At 42.5% G+C, this 14,499-nt stretch overlaps 1 protein-coding gene across 4 annotated transcripts in view; it reads left to right on the forward strand.

The window, feature by feature from the left end:
* Nucleotides 1-14,499, forward strand: part of MARK1 (microtubule affinity regulating kinase 1) — a 114,447-nt gene that overhangs the window by 88,860 nt on the left and 11,088 nt on the right. For 3 of the 4 annotated variants that reach the window (XM_059145836.1, XM_059145838.1, XM_059145835.1), the window contains exons 11-16: nt 1,056-1,168; nt 3,916-4,069; nt 4,374-4,567; nt 11,082-11,182; nt 12,464-12,628; nt 13,538-13,789. In XM_059145836.1, the coding sequence (XP_059001819.1) occupies nt 1,056-1,168; nt 3,916-4,069; nt 4,374-4,567; nt 11,082-11,182; nt 12,464-12,628; nt 13,538-13,789 (979 nt within the window). The remainder of the gene's footprint in view (nt 1-1,055; nt 1,169-3,915; nt 4,070-4,373; nt 4,568-11,081; nt 11,183-12,463; nt 12,629-13,537; nt 13,790-14,499) is intronic. The other variant, XM_059145839.1, reaches the window with a different exon arrangement.

A 14,499-nucleotide genomic window follows, 5' to 3' on the forward strand; every position in this document is an offset into this window, starting at 1 on the left:
AGTATTTAAACAGTGTGAGATGTGCTGGCCCTATGCTAGAAGAGACCAGTCGTCTACCAAAATAGGTTTTTAAAATATAAATAGGAAACAATTTTTATTTGAAAAATACTTGCATTGTCATCTTTTCTTTCCATCAACAGACACCAAACATTACAGATTTCAAGTTTATCTGCTTTTATGTTATAATCCAATTCAGTTGTTGACACCAGTGATATAAAAATTAAAATAATGTGGATGAACCTGGTTGTTTTCTTTCAGCCATTCCTAACAGGAGGAATGACTGTTTAAGTATCAGCACGGATCAGACTGTTAAGTAGCTGCAAAACAGAGCATGTATCTTAGCCAGAAATGTGGAGGCCCTGGAGCTGAAAGGGTGAACACTGTGGCTCTCCCTCTCGATTTTCCAGTGTCTCGGCAGGGTGCTTCCTCCCACACCTCACAGGCCGCTCTGCTTCCAGCCTGTTCCCTGCATTTCTCTCTCCATTACCAAAGCTGTCAGAGACGCTCACCTGAGTCATCTCTGCTTTTCCCCTCCGACTGGAGAGCAGAGGTCCCAGGGAAGGCTTGCGATTCTAGAGTGTTTGGAATCCAGTCAGACCAACCGTGGAATTCAAGCCTTCCAAAGAAGAGTCAACCTGCATTCATATCAGAAAGCAGAAATTGTTAAGAGTTGAGAGAAAACACACTATGCGTGGCTGAGAGTGTGTTAAGAGATAGACAGAAAGAGAAGGGATTTTGTGTCACAGGTGATGTGTCTCTGGCTGGACTAAGGCAGTCAACTCAGGAATGCATTAGGTGCTGAGACACAGACCTGCCGTGAGCATGGATCCCATGATACAGATAATTCCTGCATGAAAAATTATCAATATACAAGATCTAAATATGCAGTATCTGTATATTAATGATCCAGAAGTTTTTACAGTTACATTATACTTTAACATTTCAAAATTTAGTTTTCATATTTTATGTTGGCAAGCTTGCTTATGTGTTAATTTGTTTACAAAAATAAACCCATTTTCAGAAAAATTGCTTTTTTTTTTTTTTTTTATTTCTAGACATCATGGTCACCATGGGTTTCGCTCGAGATGAGATAAATGACGCCTTAATAAATCAGAAATATGATGAAATTATGGCTACTTATATTCTTCTAGGTAGAAAACCACCTGAAGTAAGTTCTTTACCTTTTTAGATTAATGTTAATTATTTCTTGCGACAAGTGACAGCTAAGATAAAACACCTTTATTCTATGTGGTATCAGAAATAATATAAAGAGCCTAACAGTCTTACTTTCAGAATTCAAACTCAAGATGCTAAGTTACAAACTGGTCTCATTTCCAAGTACCCGGGGAGATTCTGCTCTGAAAGAGCAGACCACATGCTCTGCTTAGCTCTGAGAGGCTCACACCGTCCCGTCTTTGAGAATGAGCTCCCCTGGAGTTGTGTCCCCAAGCCGCAGTCCTGCCACAGCTAACGTGGTCATTCTGGGTGTGCAGAAAACACAGTGACCAAAACAGAGGGAAGGATGGCGTTTAAGACAAAATAGACGTCTGAGATGATTTTAAAAACATGGGACTAGGAAAAGGCCGTTTGGGGATATTTTGCCTTGTAGAACGTCAAGTGGCTTTGGTACTGGCAGTTGGGAATTCTCAAGGCCAGGAGAGATCTCTAATAAGGAGATAGATTCAGGAAGTAACTGTGTGCAGATGGTGGTTGAACCATAAAAGTAAGTGATCCTTTGGGACAGCAAATATAAAGGTATAAATTGAGAGTCAAGAACAGAGCCGAGCACATGGACAGTTTGTTAACGATTAGACAGCTGTGGGAGGCATTTTATAGAAATAGGCTGAAATTATTTTTAATTAGATAGTAACTGTTAGTGAGACAGTACATTCAGCTGACATTTATTGGGTCTGTTCTGTCCTGGAAACCACGCTGTGTACTGCACCCAGGAAGAGAAGAAAGTCCGTGCTCTCAGGGAGCCCTGGGTCTGGAGGGGAGCTGCGCAGTCAGCGGTGTGGTACCGGTGCCGCGGCCCTGGTCCAGGGCAGGCACGGGATCTCTGCGGTGTAGAGCAGGACAGGCACCCACCGCAGCGAGATTTAACAGGACGTGTAACCTTTGGAAGTGAGGGTGTGAGAGACCTTCAGGTTTCCAGCACGGGTGACTGGTTTTGTAAGATGTATTTGCCAGGATATGAATAGAGTGGATTTCCAGGGGAAGATGGGAAGTTCATTCTGTTTGGGATGATTGAACTTGAGATTTCCTGTTGGGTGGAGCTGTTCAGGAGACGTTTGGATACATTGGATACACAGAGCGGGCTTGGAGGGAGTGACCCGAGCAGCATTAATAGGTTTGGGAGCTGTGGTCACTGGAGCACACCATTCGCGCCCGCAGCTGCTCTGAGGACTCCGCTCGAGTTAATGCCTGTCACCCTCTCAGGCCCTACCCGGTGGGCACTGTGGTTCCAGAGGAGGAGGGGGGCTCAGTGGAGGCCCTGATGGTTGGAGAAGTGGTATCATAAGAAGCCAAATCAAGAGAATTTTAAGAAGTGGGAAGTAGTACAAACCATTATTTCTGAAGTCTTTGACCTGTTTCTACTTAGCCTTTAGATTTCACTCCTTAGATCTTTAATTTTCCTATTAATTTAAATATAAAAGAAGCCATAGCATTACAAGTGTACAACCCACCCAGGTGTGAATTAAAATGAACTTTGAATCGTGTGAGTATAAACTAATGAGGCTACTCCAAGTAGTAAGAGCCTGAACTTCGGAGCCGGGTTCCCTGGGTCTGAGTCGCCCCGCCCCCAGCCCAGCACAGCCGCTGACTGCGCAGCTTGGGCGCGGTCCTTAATTTCTCTGTGCTTCAGCTCCCTGGTCCCCGAAATGAGGATAGTGAATAGTACTTAGCTCTGGGGGTCATCGAGAGGCTTAAATGAATTAATATTTCCACCGTGCTTAGAACAAACAGTTCCTGGCACATTACTGTGTGTTATCTATTACCAGTTTCATCATCAAGATTACTTTGCTATTTGCCATGAGTATCTTTACATACGAATTTAGATTTTTCCATTGGGATGCCGGTGATTCTGTGAGAAGTTGCCAGCAACAAACATCTTTAATGTTAAGAGGAGAGGGTAGTGTGTCAAAGCCCAATTTACTGTGCTTATCTGAATAGATGTAGTTTTTAATCAGAGCCAACAAACCAAGTTTTGCTCCGTAAATATGGTAGAAAACATGTGTCTGTGGAGTTAAAATTGTAGATTTTATCCTAAGTTTGAATCCCAGTTATGCCTGAGTTGGAATCCCAAAGATGTCCCTTCATTCTCTGAACTGCAGTTTTTCCGTCTGTGAAGTTGAGGTTAATAGACACCAGCACCCTTGCCCTGACATACTTAGCAGGGTGCCTGTTACATAATAGCCATTCAGTAATTGGTAGCTCTTATTTGGTGTTTTGACTAAACTAAGGCTCCAAAGCCATCAGTGTGAGATCACAGACGCGCCCAGGCACTCACAGACGCACACAGCCAGTTCGCTCCCCCACCGGTCACCAGCTTGCAGTTTTGTATCCAGACTTTTTTTTTTCCCCCCAGGTCTGATTATTCTTTATGTGGCTTGGAATAGATTCAAACATCAAGCAAGAGTGCATATTATTTGCATAAACATTTTTATTTTTAAATTTTTGTGCAGGGGCACCTGGGTGGCTCAGTCAGTTAAGCGTCTGCCTTCAGCTCAGGTCCTGACCCCAGGGTCCTGGGATCGAGTCCCGTGTAGGGCTCCCTGCTCGGCAGGGAGACTGCTTCTCCCTCTGCCTCTGCCACTCCCCACTCCTGTTTGTACTCTGTCTCACTCACCCTCTCTCTTTCTCTCTCTCTCTCTCAAATAAATAAAATCTTTATGCGCTGTCTTCTTCTTGTAGTTTGAAGGTGGTGAATCATTGTCCAGCGGAAGCTTGTGTCCGAGGTCACGGCCCAGCAGTGACCTGAACAACAGCAGCCTTCAGTCCCCAGCTCACCTGAAGGTCCAGCGGAGCATCTCCGCAAACCAGAAGCAGCGGCGTTTCAGCGATCACGGTGGGGGAAAGTCCAATAGGCGAGAAGCCAGACCAGTCCTCCCCAAACTTGTGCTCACCGAGCATTGTGCAGTCACGTCTCTATGTGCTTGCGTCATCCATTATCACAGATCTATATTACTTACTGCACCATTAATACAATCCCCTTTTCAGGGACTGACCTAATTTTTGTAATCAAACAGTTTAATGTTAGTACCAAGTAGAAAATATGCAAATAAAGGTATTTTTAATTTAGAGTTTTTGTTCGTGAGGAGAAACTGTGTCAGTTGATTTTCAGCTAATTATGCTCTTTAATTCTGTTGTAGCTGGTCCAGCCATTCCCCCTGCCGTATCATATACCAAAAGGCCTCAGGCTAACAGCGTGGAGAGTGACCAGAAGGAGGAGTGGGATAAAGACCTAGCTCGCAAACTCGGCAGCACCACGGTGGGGTCAAAGAGCGAGATGACTGCGAGCCCTCTGGCGGGGCCGGAAAGGAAAAAGTCTTCAACTGTTCCAAGTGTGAGTAATTCTCCGGGCATCTCGCAGTTTGCTGGAGTTATTTGTCGGATTTTTTTTTTTTTTTTTTGGTACAATCGTTGAAACACGTTTTATCTTTTTCTAAAAACACGTTTCAAAATTTTAAAGTGAGTCATACATTTAAATAACATGCAAAGGAGGCCAAGCTTCTTTAAAATGCACATATTGCATTTTAAGAACAAAAATATAAAATATGAATTCTTAAAATAACACTTACCTCAAAGTAATATTTAAAAACCTCACTGTGAAATGGTACATTGAACTTTCCTGCCTCATTTTTCCTGTTTGTCACATTTACTTAAAACTACATTGGTGCATTTAATTTTATATTTACAAATAAGCAGCTCAATGAAGACAGACTCCATGAATGATTAATTTATGAAGTTAGCTCTTAGTATTCACTCAAAACAGCAAATTTGTAGGGGCGCCCAGATGGTTCAGTCGGCTGAGCATCCGACTCTGGATTTCGGCTCAGGTCATGATCTCGGAGTCCTGGGATGGAGCCCCACCCACGTTGGGGTCCCTGCTGAACGGAGAGTCTGCTTACTCTCTCTCCCTGCCTCTGCCCCTTCTCCCACTTGTGTGCATACACTCTATCTCAAAAATAATAAATAAATCTTAAACACAAAAAAAACGGCAAACGGTAGAAATTATATAATGGGAGCTAGAAGATAGATTGGAGCCTTCTCTTGTAAAACAGCAGGAAAGAATAAAAAGAAAATACAAAAGAAAAAACTAAGATATACTAAGGATAGAAGTAGAATTGGAAACATCTGGATAATAGGAGTTTAGAAGGGAAAGAGCACACAGTGAAGGGGAAGAAATACTTGAACAAGTAATAACAAGGAAAGATGAAAAAACTTAGAAAGATTCAGAGGGCTGTGGGTAGCTCAGTCAGTTAAGCTTCAAGTCTTGGTTTCAGGTCATTATCATAGGGTCATGAGCTTGAGCACCCTGCATCAGGCTCTGTGAGAGAGATTTTTTTTCTCTCTCTCTCCCTCTGCCCCACCCACCCCTTGCTCACTCACTCTTTCAAATAAATAAATAAGACTCAGAAAGCCAGAAGAAAAACCTACTCCTGCACCCATTAAAGTGGAACATATACACGCCAAAAACAAATCTTCTAGAAGGTTTCCAGGATGAGACAGCAGATGACCTTTAACAGGAACAAAATTAAGACTGACCTCAAATTACTCAACAGTAACATGGATTCAGGGAGATACATGGAACAGTATTCTTTAAGCACTCAAAGAAAATCACATTGAACCCAGAATTTTATATCTAGCCTAACTGTCATTTAAATGTGAAGGTATGATAAGCACACTCTTTGGCGTAAAATACGTCCAGTCTTACTACATAGGGACTCATTTGTTAGCACTGTATGGTTTGAGGAGCGCTGCGCTCTTACAAGAAGAGAAGTGGATCTGGAGAGGTGCCATAAAATATATGGAGTTGAAAACGATCAGATAAGTTATTCAGGTATGTATGTGGTAGCATACGCAAAAAAAAAGGAAAAAATAATGAAAATTTAGGACCAGTGTTCTGGACACTACCTAGGAAGTAGGGGTGGGGCGGGTGTTAAAGGAGGAAGAGCGTACGCCTTGTTCACAGAAGATGGGGAGAGTGCGGTAAGTTTAAAAACTCACTAGCGCTAAGCACACATGAGTTCAGGGACGTAAGGGCAAACAACATAAGAATAAAAATAGAATCTATAACTTTTAAACTAACAGAAGAAAAAAATATGATTGAGCCTATGGAAAGTAGGAAAAGAAAAGGAAAAAAAAAAACCAGAAAGCCTAACACAACCTTAGTTGCAACTGAATTCAACTCCCAAGCACCCACTGTTTTATGTAGTTCATTGAAACCATATCTTTTTTAAAAAATGGGATTTGATTATCGCCTCCTAGACTCTGAAATGGGTGTGCATACCCATTTTCAGAACTGGTAAAGACAACCCCCTCTACCTGCCAACTTCACAGAGTCTGAGACCTCACTTAGAAAAGTAATTTTCCTAGGCAGGCCATCATTTTCCTTTATCTAAACATTAGCCAGAGGACAGTTTCTGGGGCATCATTACCCCACCATGCAGAAAGAAAGAATTTGGTCCCCTGTTTGGTGCCACTTGCTATAGCAAGCTGTCCTTCATCTCAGGCTGGTCTTAGTTTCCCAGGGACGTACTCAGCTGCCTCTTTCTACCCCTCTTTTTATGTGCTGCTCTTGTCTGAAGGTCTCCCCCCATTATGAAAATGCCATTTTTGCAGATCGTTTCAAGCCCCATCTCCTGGGTCGAGCCTTCTGTGACTGAAAGCTCCAGATCTCATCAGTCTTTCTGATTGTTGTAGCACATCTCTTAGCCCTTCGTTGTACGCAGTCTTGTATCATTCCCTGTTGCTTCCCCATGTAAACCTTATCTCCCCTTACTTATAATCTCGCGTTGTATGTGGACATGGTAGCTTCCTCAGAACCAGTAGTGCTGAGGCACTTAGTGGCTGTTCCCAGCATATTTATGAACTTAAAGAAGTATGAAAACCAAGACCTTGGTTTAAATTCCAGTTAATTATGCCACTCGTAGTTATCATCTTTAAGAAATAAAAATATAAGCCTGGAGATTCTGGTAGAGAAATTTTGTTCTGAGCCACTTAGTACGAAATTTATCTTAATTTGCTGTGTTAATTTTGACAATATGAGAAACCAAAATAATATATCTTGTTTAATTTTAACAGTTTAGAAGCATCTCAGGTAAAAATTAATAGTTGACCCTTTCCCATCCCTTACCTTCTAGTCTCACCTTCCTATATAACTAGTGTTGTCGTTTGGGATGAATTCCTTCATAGAATCTCCTTTTTAAAGAAAACATAAATGAATATATATGTACATACAGGATTTATTTTTTCGTAAAATGAGATCATACCCTGTTACATTTTAATTTTTCTCACAAATAATATTATCAGGTCCTTTTACATCAGAATACTTAGATCTCCTCTTAAGACCAGCGCCTTATTTCCTCTGTATTAATAGACGTACTATCATAATTTTTCAGCTATTTGTGGAATATTCAGAGTTTTCAGTTTTTCAGGAAGTTTGTTCTCGTACACTTAGGTTATTATTGCATTTCTGTTATATACATTCTCAGAATCTGGTTTCTGGGTGACACGTTTACCTCAGGTGGCTCACCCCCCTCCTCAGTCCGTGTGGCCCGTGGTCCCCTGGAGTGTGTAAGCCTCCACCCTCGCTCCCATGCCCTCTCCAGAGCCACGGCACTAACTTGTGCTAATGGACACTCCTGGCTCTGTGTGTATCCTTGGAATAGGCTCATTTAAATTTTTAATAAATACTGCCAAGGTAATTTTAATGGTTGGAATAATCAGAGAGTCATTATATCTCCACAAGCTTTATCAACAACTGGATATTATTGATCTTTAAAAGTCTTTGCCTGAGGGGCAAAAAAACAAAAAAGTATACCCTTTTGTTTTTAATTTGCATTTCCCAGATTACGGGTGACATTGATGGCGCGGCCTGCGGAGTGTAAAATGTTTGTCATCTGACTCCTCACAGAAAAAGTTTGCTGACCCCAAAGTACAAAAGCCAAATACACAGCTTTAATCTCTTTTCTTTGAGGTAATGTCTAAAAGAAAGGAACTTGAGCATTTATAATCCAGGCTCTGTCGTATTATAAAATATTAATTAAAAAAAAACATTTTACCAGTGACTCTATTATTTGTCTATAAATGGAGTATAATAGAAAATATGTAATCCACTCTAATGGGATGATGTGGGTTTTCACTTTTTTTTCCACGCAACACGTGGTACTCATCACAGGTGCCCCCCTTAATCCCCATCACCTATCTAACCCATCCCCTAGCCACCTCCCGTCTGATGGCTTTTTACTTTCTGATGGAAAAGAGGGATAGAGAAGTTAGTAGATGATATAGTTCAACAGTGCATTTAATGTTTATAAAATCAGGAACCTTTTTCAATCAATGGTAAAAGCTCTTATTTCTAAGTATGATTCTGTTGACAGTATGACTTAACAGTAGTCTACTGTGTGACTTAAGGGTGATGACGACAGTTGGGGGGGAGTTCTGAGGTAAGTAGTTACTAGATGTAGTCGTTGCTTGGTGAAATTTGTTGGTGATCATCTCTTCTATTGTTCTCACCCACTACATTACAGACTCTAAATGATGGGAGTGTTTCTATTTGTGCGAGACCTTAGGGGTCTTTCCACAGTAATATGCAGGAAGAACAAACTTAGTATTTTTGCCTTCGAGAAATTCCCATCCAGAAATCTTGCATGTAGGAGTCGATGGTAAGCTCTTGGCTAACCTAGAAACTCGGAGGCCAGATGTTGAGTTTTGAAGTTGCAAATATATTACGTTATTCCTTCATCAAAAAGACAATAAAACTTGTAAATTTGTTTTTCAATATTATTTATCACATATGTAAATAAGAAAAACTACAAGATTTTGCATCCTGTAAAAAATACTATCAATCCCCTTCTTTAAAAAAAAAAAACAAAGGGAAGGAGATACTTCTTTCTGGGAGACTTAGGCTGAGAGTGCCATAATTATAGTATAAAACATTTTCCTAATAATCATAGTATAATTATATAAAATCACGTTAGTATGAAATGGGCCCAGAGAAGTTGTCTACACAGGCCTGGTTTCTTGGGAAAATCAGAAAAATGTGTATATCCACTTTAGGACAGTTTCCAAGCCAAGAGTTTAGGGGTCTGCGAGGATGGTTTTAGATCTAGTCCCTAGATCCTAAACAGAGCCTCACTGAAGGCCACTTCTAAAAGTTAATTTTATAGATGCACGTCTGTCACATGGGGTCAGCGAGACTGTGCTCTGCAACTTTTACATGATCCTAGGCCCTGTTTCCCGGGGGCGGGGGTGCTCCATCTGAGTGTCGCTGGCAGCCAAGGGACAATGGAAGGGAGGTGGTGCGGGAGAACGGCGAACCCGGAAGGCAGTCTTGAAAGAGAAACTGGTCACCCATCGCACTTTGAGAAGCAAAGTAGTGTTACTGCAAGTGACCAGAAGGAATTGACCAGGAATTTGTTCATGGTTAGGTTACTCAGATGGCAGTTTAGCCAAAACAATGAAATTATCTAAAATAAGTTTAAGAACTTGCCACAAGCTAGTTTCATAATGGATCTCTCCAGAATAAACTGGCTTCTTTGCCTTCATTTAACGTGGACAGTGTCTAAAAAAATGTTCTTAATGATCTTACTCTCTTCTGCTACCACACTTTTAAAGCTTTTGTGGTTTTTTTTTTAAGATTTTATTTATTTATTTGACAGAGATCACAAGTAGACAGAGAGGCAGGCAGAGAGAGAGAAGGGAAGCAGGCTCCCCACCAAGCAGAAAGCCCAACGAGGGGCTCAATCCCAGGACACTGGGATCACTACCCAAGCCGAAGGCAGAGGCTTTAACCCACTGAGCCACCCAGGTGCCCCGCTTTTGTGTTTTTTATGTAAATGGTGACAAATTTCCTTCCATCCAGGAACCTAGGCTGTTGAAAAGTTTGAAATCTGCACTTAAACAATTTTGTTTATAGGAGGCTTTTTTTCTCCTCCAAACTTAGTCGAGACATCCTAGCTCTTATGATTCAACAAATTTTAAGTTCGTTATTTGTTTCAGAGAACAGTGAAAGCCAAATTAGCCAGGAATAGGGAATTTTTTTTTTTTCTGTTGGAGTAAGGATTAAACAAAAGAACATGCGTCCCATTTGGAGATCATACCCATATGGTTTAGTACTGGTAACTAGTACTGGTAACTAGTCAAGACTTTGGCAGGCACAGCAGCGGAGGTTCCAGATCAGTGGTTGTGTGCGTGGTAAGGAGATGCTTTCTGTCTTCGCTTATTCTCTTTGCTCCGGAGCTGCTCACACTTGGCTTGCCTCCTGGCCTAAACCTGCAATGAGGGAGTATTCCGAGGCCCGGCATGCCATTGGTGCTGGTGGCCGCAGCCGGGCACGCCTCTGACCCGGGAGACCGCGTCTCCTTAACGTTACCGTGGGCTGTGGGGGCTCCGTGAGCAAGTGAAGAGTGGCAACCTGCAAGCTGTGGGGGCCACCGCTGTCACTGCCGCAGGTTTCCGGTCTGTGATTGTATTTCTTGTGGCGTCGTCTCTTGCTCCTGGCCCCACAGAGCTGCCTGTACCACTCCCCTGCCCTTCTCCCTACCGCCAGCTTATAGGGGAGAAAATAAAAATCGCTTTCTCATTGCTTCCAAACAGCTGCTCACTGCTGCTGCAGGACGACAAGCTAAAAAACCATCATGAGCTTGTCGTGCTTTGCCTGTCACTCCTGCCGTGTAACTGAGAGAGAGACTGGTGTGAGATTAGCTTGGTCATGTAAGGTCTGACAAATGAACATTCTACGACGGGGTTTTTTTCTTTTTTTTCCAAAGTCCTTTGCCTCCTAAATTCATTTCTTTGACTTTCCACAGCTACAGTTAGAATATTAAGATGGATTTTTTTTTTCCTTCTTAAAGAGCAATGTATATCCGGGAGGTAGCATGGCAAGAAGGAACACGTATGTCTGCGAGAGGACCACAGATCGGTACGCGGCACTGCAGAATGGAAAGGACAGCAGGTAACTGTCACTGCGTCACGTGCGGCCCGCGTCGCTGTCGTCGTGCATTACTGCTCTTGCTGGAACACCTGTAGCTCATGGGTCAAGAGCAAGGGGACTGCTAGAGGCTACAGCTGCAGCCAGCCGTTCTCGCTAAGGCGTCTCCCCTTCTGTACCAGGATGGGAGCGTGCTGAGGGAAAACGGACGGTAAATCTCTTAACCTGTGCTCTGACTGCTGCGTGAAGCCTGGTAGTAAATATTTCGGTGTGCTAAAACAGATTATCCCCTCCTGACCTGATCGTCTTAATTTGTCTTATTATATACCTGCTGCTTCCTTTTTATCTTTTACTTTACTTTTTTTTTTTAGCCTTCCCTCCTCGCCCCTCCCCCTCCCGTCACGCCATTGTCGTGTCCAAACCATGGAGGTCTCCTTTTCCTTCCTTTAAAGAAATGTGGCCGTTTTAGCCGATCATTGAGAACCATGGAAACCTCAATATGTTTTATTTTAAATAAGGACAAATCATAGTATGTTTATTATTTTTAAAATTTAGCTGCTTTTCCTTGTGAGTTTTAAGGACTCTTCATCTATATATAGTACAAAAGGGCAGGGAGCCTTTCTCATAAAATTCTGGTCTTAGCTCCATCCGTCGTCATGTCAGTGGATGGGACAGACTATGCTTAACACTTGCTCCCTCCCAAATAATAGACATGTGAAGTAAGTGTGATTATGGAGCGTACAGAGGTAAATGTATCTCCCTCGCACCTAAGATCCTTTAAGCTAGAAAAGGACTTGGGGACTGATTTCTGACTTCACTTCTTCTCCCTTCCTCAGTCCTGATCTGCAGCTCCTTTAACGTACCACAGTTAATTGATGAGTAGAACGAGCTGAAAGTGTTCTCATGATGTTTCCAGAGACAGTATTTGTCGTAATTATGAATTCTTACTGTGTAAGGGACAACAAACCACAGCAACACGTTCCGCCAAACGATGGCTCTTGGAAAGTGAAAAAGGTCTCAGATCATGAGAGTAATTTCATTGTCCTTCTCAGATCCACAGTCACAGAGCAAGCGTGTACAGGATCTTTTCCATGGAAGGTAGTGGTAAATTCACTCTGTACGTTTTTTGGCAAGAATATTGGTTAGTCACTAATAATGCCACTAATTTAATTTCTTTTAAGTGTCTCAGTCATGAAAGGTGTAGTCAATTTAGATTTTAAAAATCTATCTCTTAAATTTAAGTAAACTGCCATTTCTCTTCTCTTTTACATTTCTATGGTCTTCTCAACTGTTTTCTGTCGAAAGCCTTACGGAGATGTCCGCCAGTAGCATATCCTCTGCAGGCTCTGCTGTGGCTCCCACCATCCCCTCAGCACGACCCCGCCACCAGAAGTCCATGTCCACTTCTGGCCATCCTATTAAAGTCACACTGCCAACCATTAAAGACGGCTCTGAAGCTTACCGGCCCGGGTAACGTGCTGGGTGCATTGCGTATCCGAACATAGCGGCTTACAAAAATATACGATAAGCACCATCACATCGAGAGCGTTCCAGGAAGATTCAGTGTCTGTAGCAGGGGGAAAAGTTGAATTAGAACATAAACACACCACACCCTACCTGTTTTCAAAAATGTTGCATATGATTTAAATCATTTCCTAAAGGAATTTTCTTTAAAGATTTTGTTTTAAATCCACCTATAAAGGATTGCTGCCCCATTTATCATTCAGGTAAATTGAATTTTTATGGTGTAAAAACAGAGCTACAAGAGACTGGGAATGGAGACCTCTGGGTAACCCTAGATGCTGCCAGTTACTTTTTTTTTTTAATGAAATTGACTTTTTTTTTCTCTATCAGGGAAACAGATGATCTCAAAGAACCCTTTTAGGTTTAAAATGATATGTCCATTTTTCCAGTATTTGTCTATGTTAGGATTTCTGAAGTTCAGAAGCATTGTTAGTTAAAGGGTTACTTACATCAGTGGGGTCACGGAGCCTCACATTGTCCCCCAGGCCTGCACTGTGAATACGAAATGGTTCTATTCAGATGCCTTTTGATGAAGAACATTCGTGTTCCACAGTCCCGAGTGGTTTAAATTCTGAAGTGTTTGGATCCCTGTTTCAATAACTTCATCATCTTTAATAACCATATTTCTCTAAAAGGCGTTTCGTTTTGAACTGAAATGTCGTCCCTCTCCCCTCAGTGCGGTGACCCCCGTGCATCTCTAATGGGAGCAGGTGAAGCAGGGCCTAGGGAAGGTAGCCGTGGCAAGTTCTTGGTAGTTCTTGGTTTTGCTTTGTTGTTTTGTTTTGGTAGATTTAGAATGAGTGAAAGCTTTCTCAGTCACCATTCCGAATAACCTAACCTAATTTGTCCCGACAGCGCGACACAGAGAGTGCCTGCTGCCTCCCCCTCTGCTCACAGTATTAGCGCCAGCACCCCGGACCGCACCCGCTTCCCCCGGGGCAGCTCAAGCCGCAGCACTTTCCACGGGGAGCAGCTGCGGGAGCGTCGCAGCGCCGCCTACAACGGGCCACCCGCCTCCCCCTCGCACGAGCCCGGAGCCTTCGCACACGCCAGGAGGGGGACATCCACGGGTATAATAAGCAAAATCACATCCAAATTCGTTCGCAGGTCAGTACCGATGTGCGGTGGTGGTTGTTTCCTCGAGGAATTGCAAAGGTGACTCGGTTTTTTCTTTCACCTTTCCTGTGATCTTCCAAAATGGTTTCATGGCATTTGACCGAAGTTTGAAGAAGAAAATCAAGGAGGACATGATGTATTTTTCCCTGAGACAGAGAAAAAAATGGGCAACATAGGAATTGTTAAATTCTGTAAAAGAGAGTGGAGAGAGTGGAAACATCAAAAATACGTTTAACAGATTATCTCCTACTCAAATGCCTTGATTTAAAAAAAAAAAAAAAGGAAATAATGAGTTTCCATTTGTCCTTCAAGTAATATTTTTTCAGATTACTTTTCAATCGCTCACTAATAATGTGTAGTTTACCCCTTTTTTCCTTCCTTGTGAAACAAGCCTCTGTTTGGGAGTCCCATGGATCACTTATGGAATTTAACATCATAGAAGCTTAACACCAAAACCCAGCAGAAACAGAATGAGTCCGAGTATAGTCAACTTCTAATCCAACAGAGTTGTGCTCTTCTCAAAAGTTCCCTGACGCATTGATGACGGAAGTCGCTGAACGCGATGCAGGTGGATGTCTGTTTGATCTATGATCAGGTCCCCCTGAAAGCCTGCAAAATTCTGCACGTACAAAGCCCTGTGCTAGGTGCCAAGCAGGACACAAAGATGAGTAAGACCACATCTGTGTGCTCCAGACACCTGC

This window comes from Mustela lutreola, chromosome 14 (genome assembly GCF_030435805.1).
Source record: "Mustela lutreola isolate mMusLut2 chromosome 14, mMusLut2.pri, whole genome shotgun sequence".
NCBI classification, from domain to species: Eukaryota; Metazoa; Chordata; class Mammalia; order Carnivora; family Mustelidae; genus Mustela; species Mustela lutreola.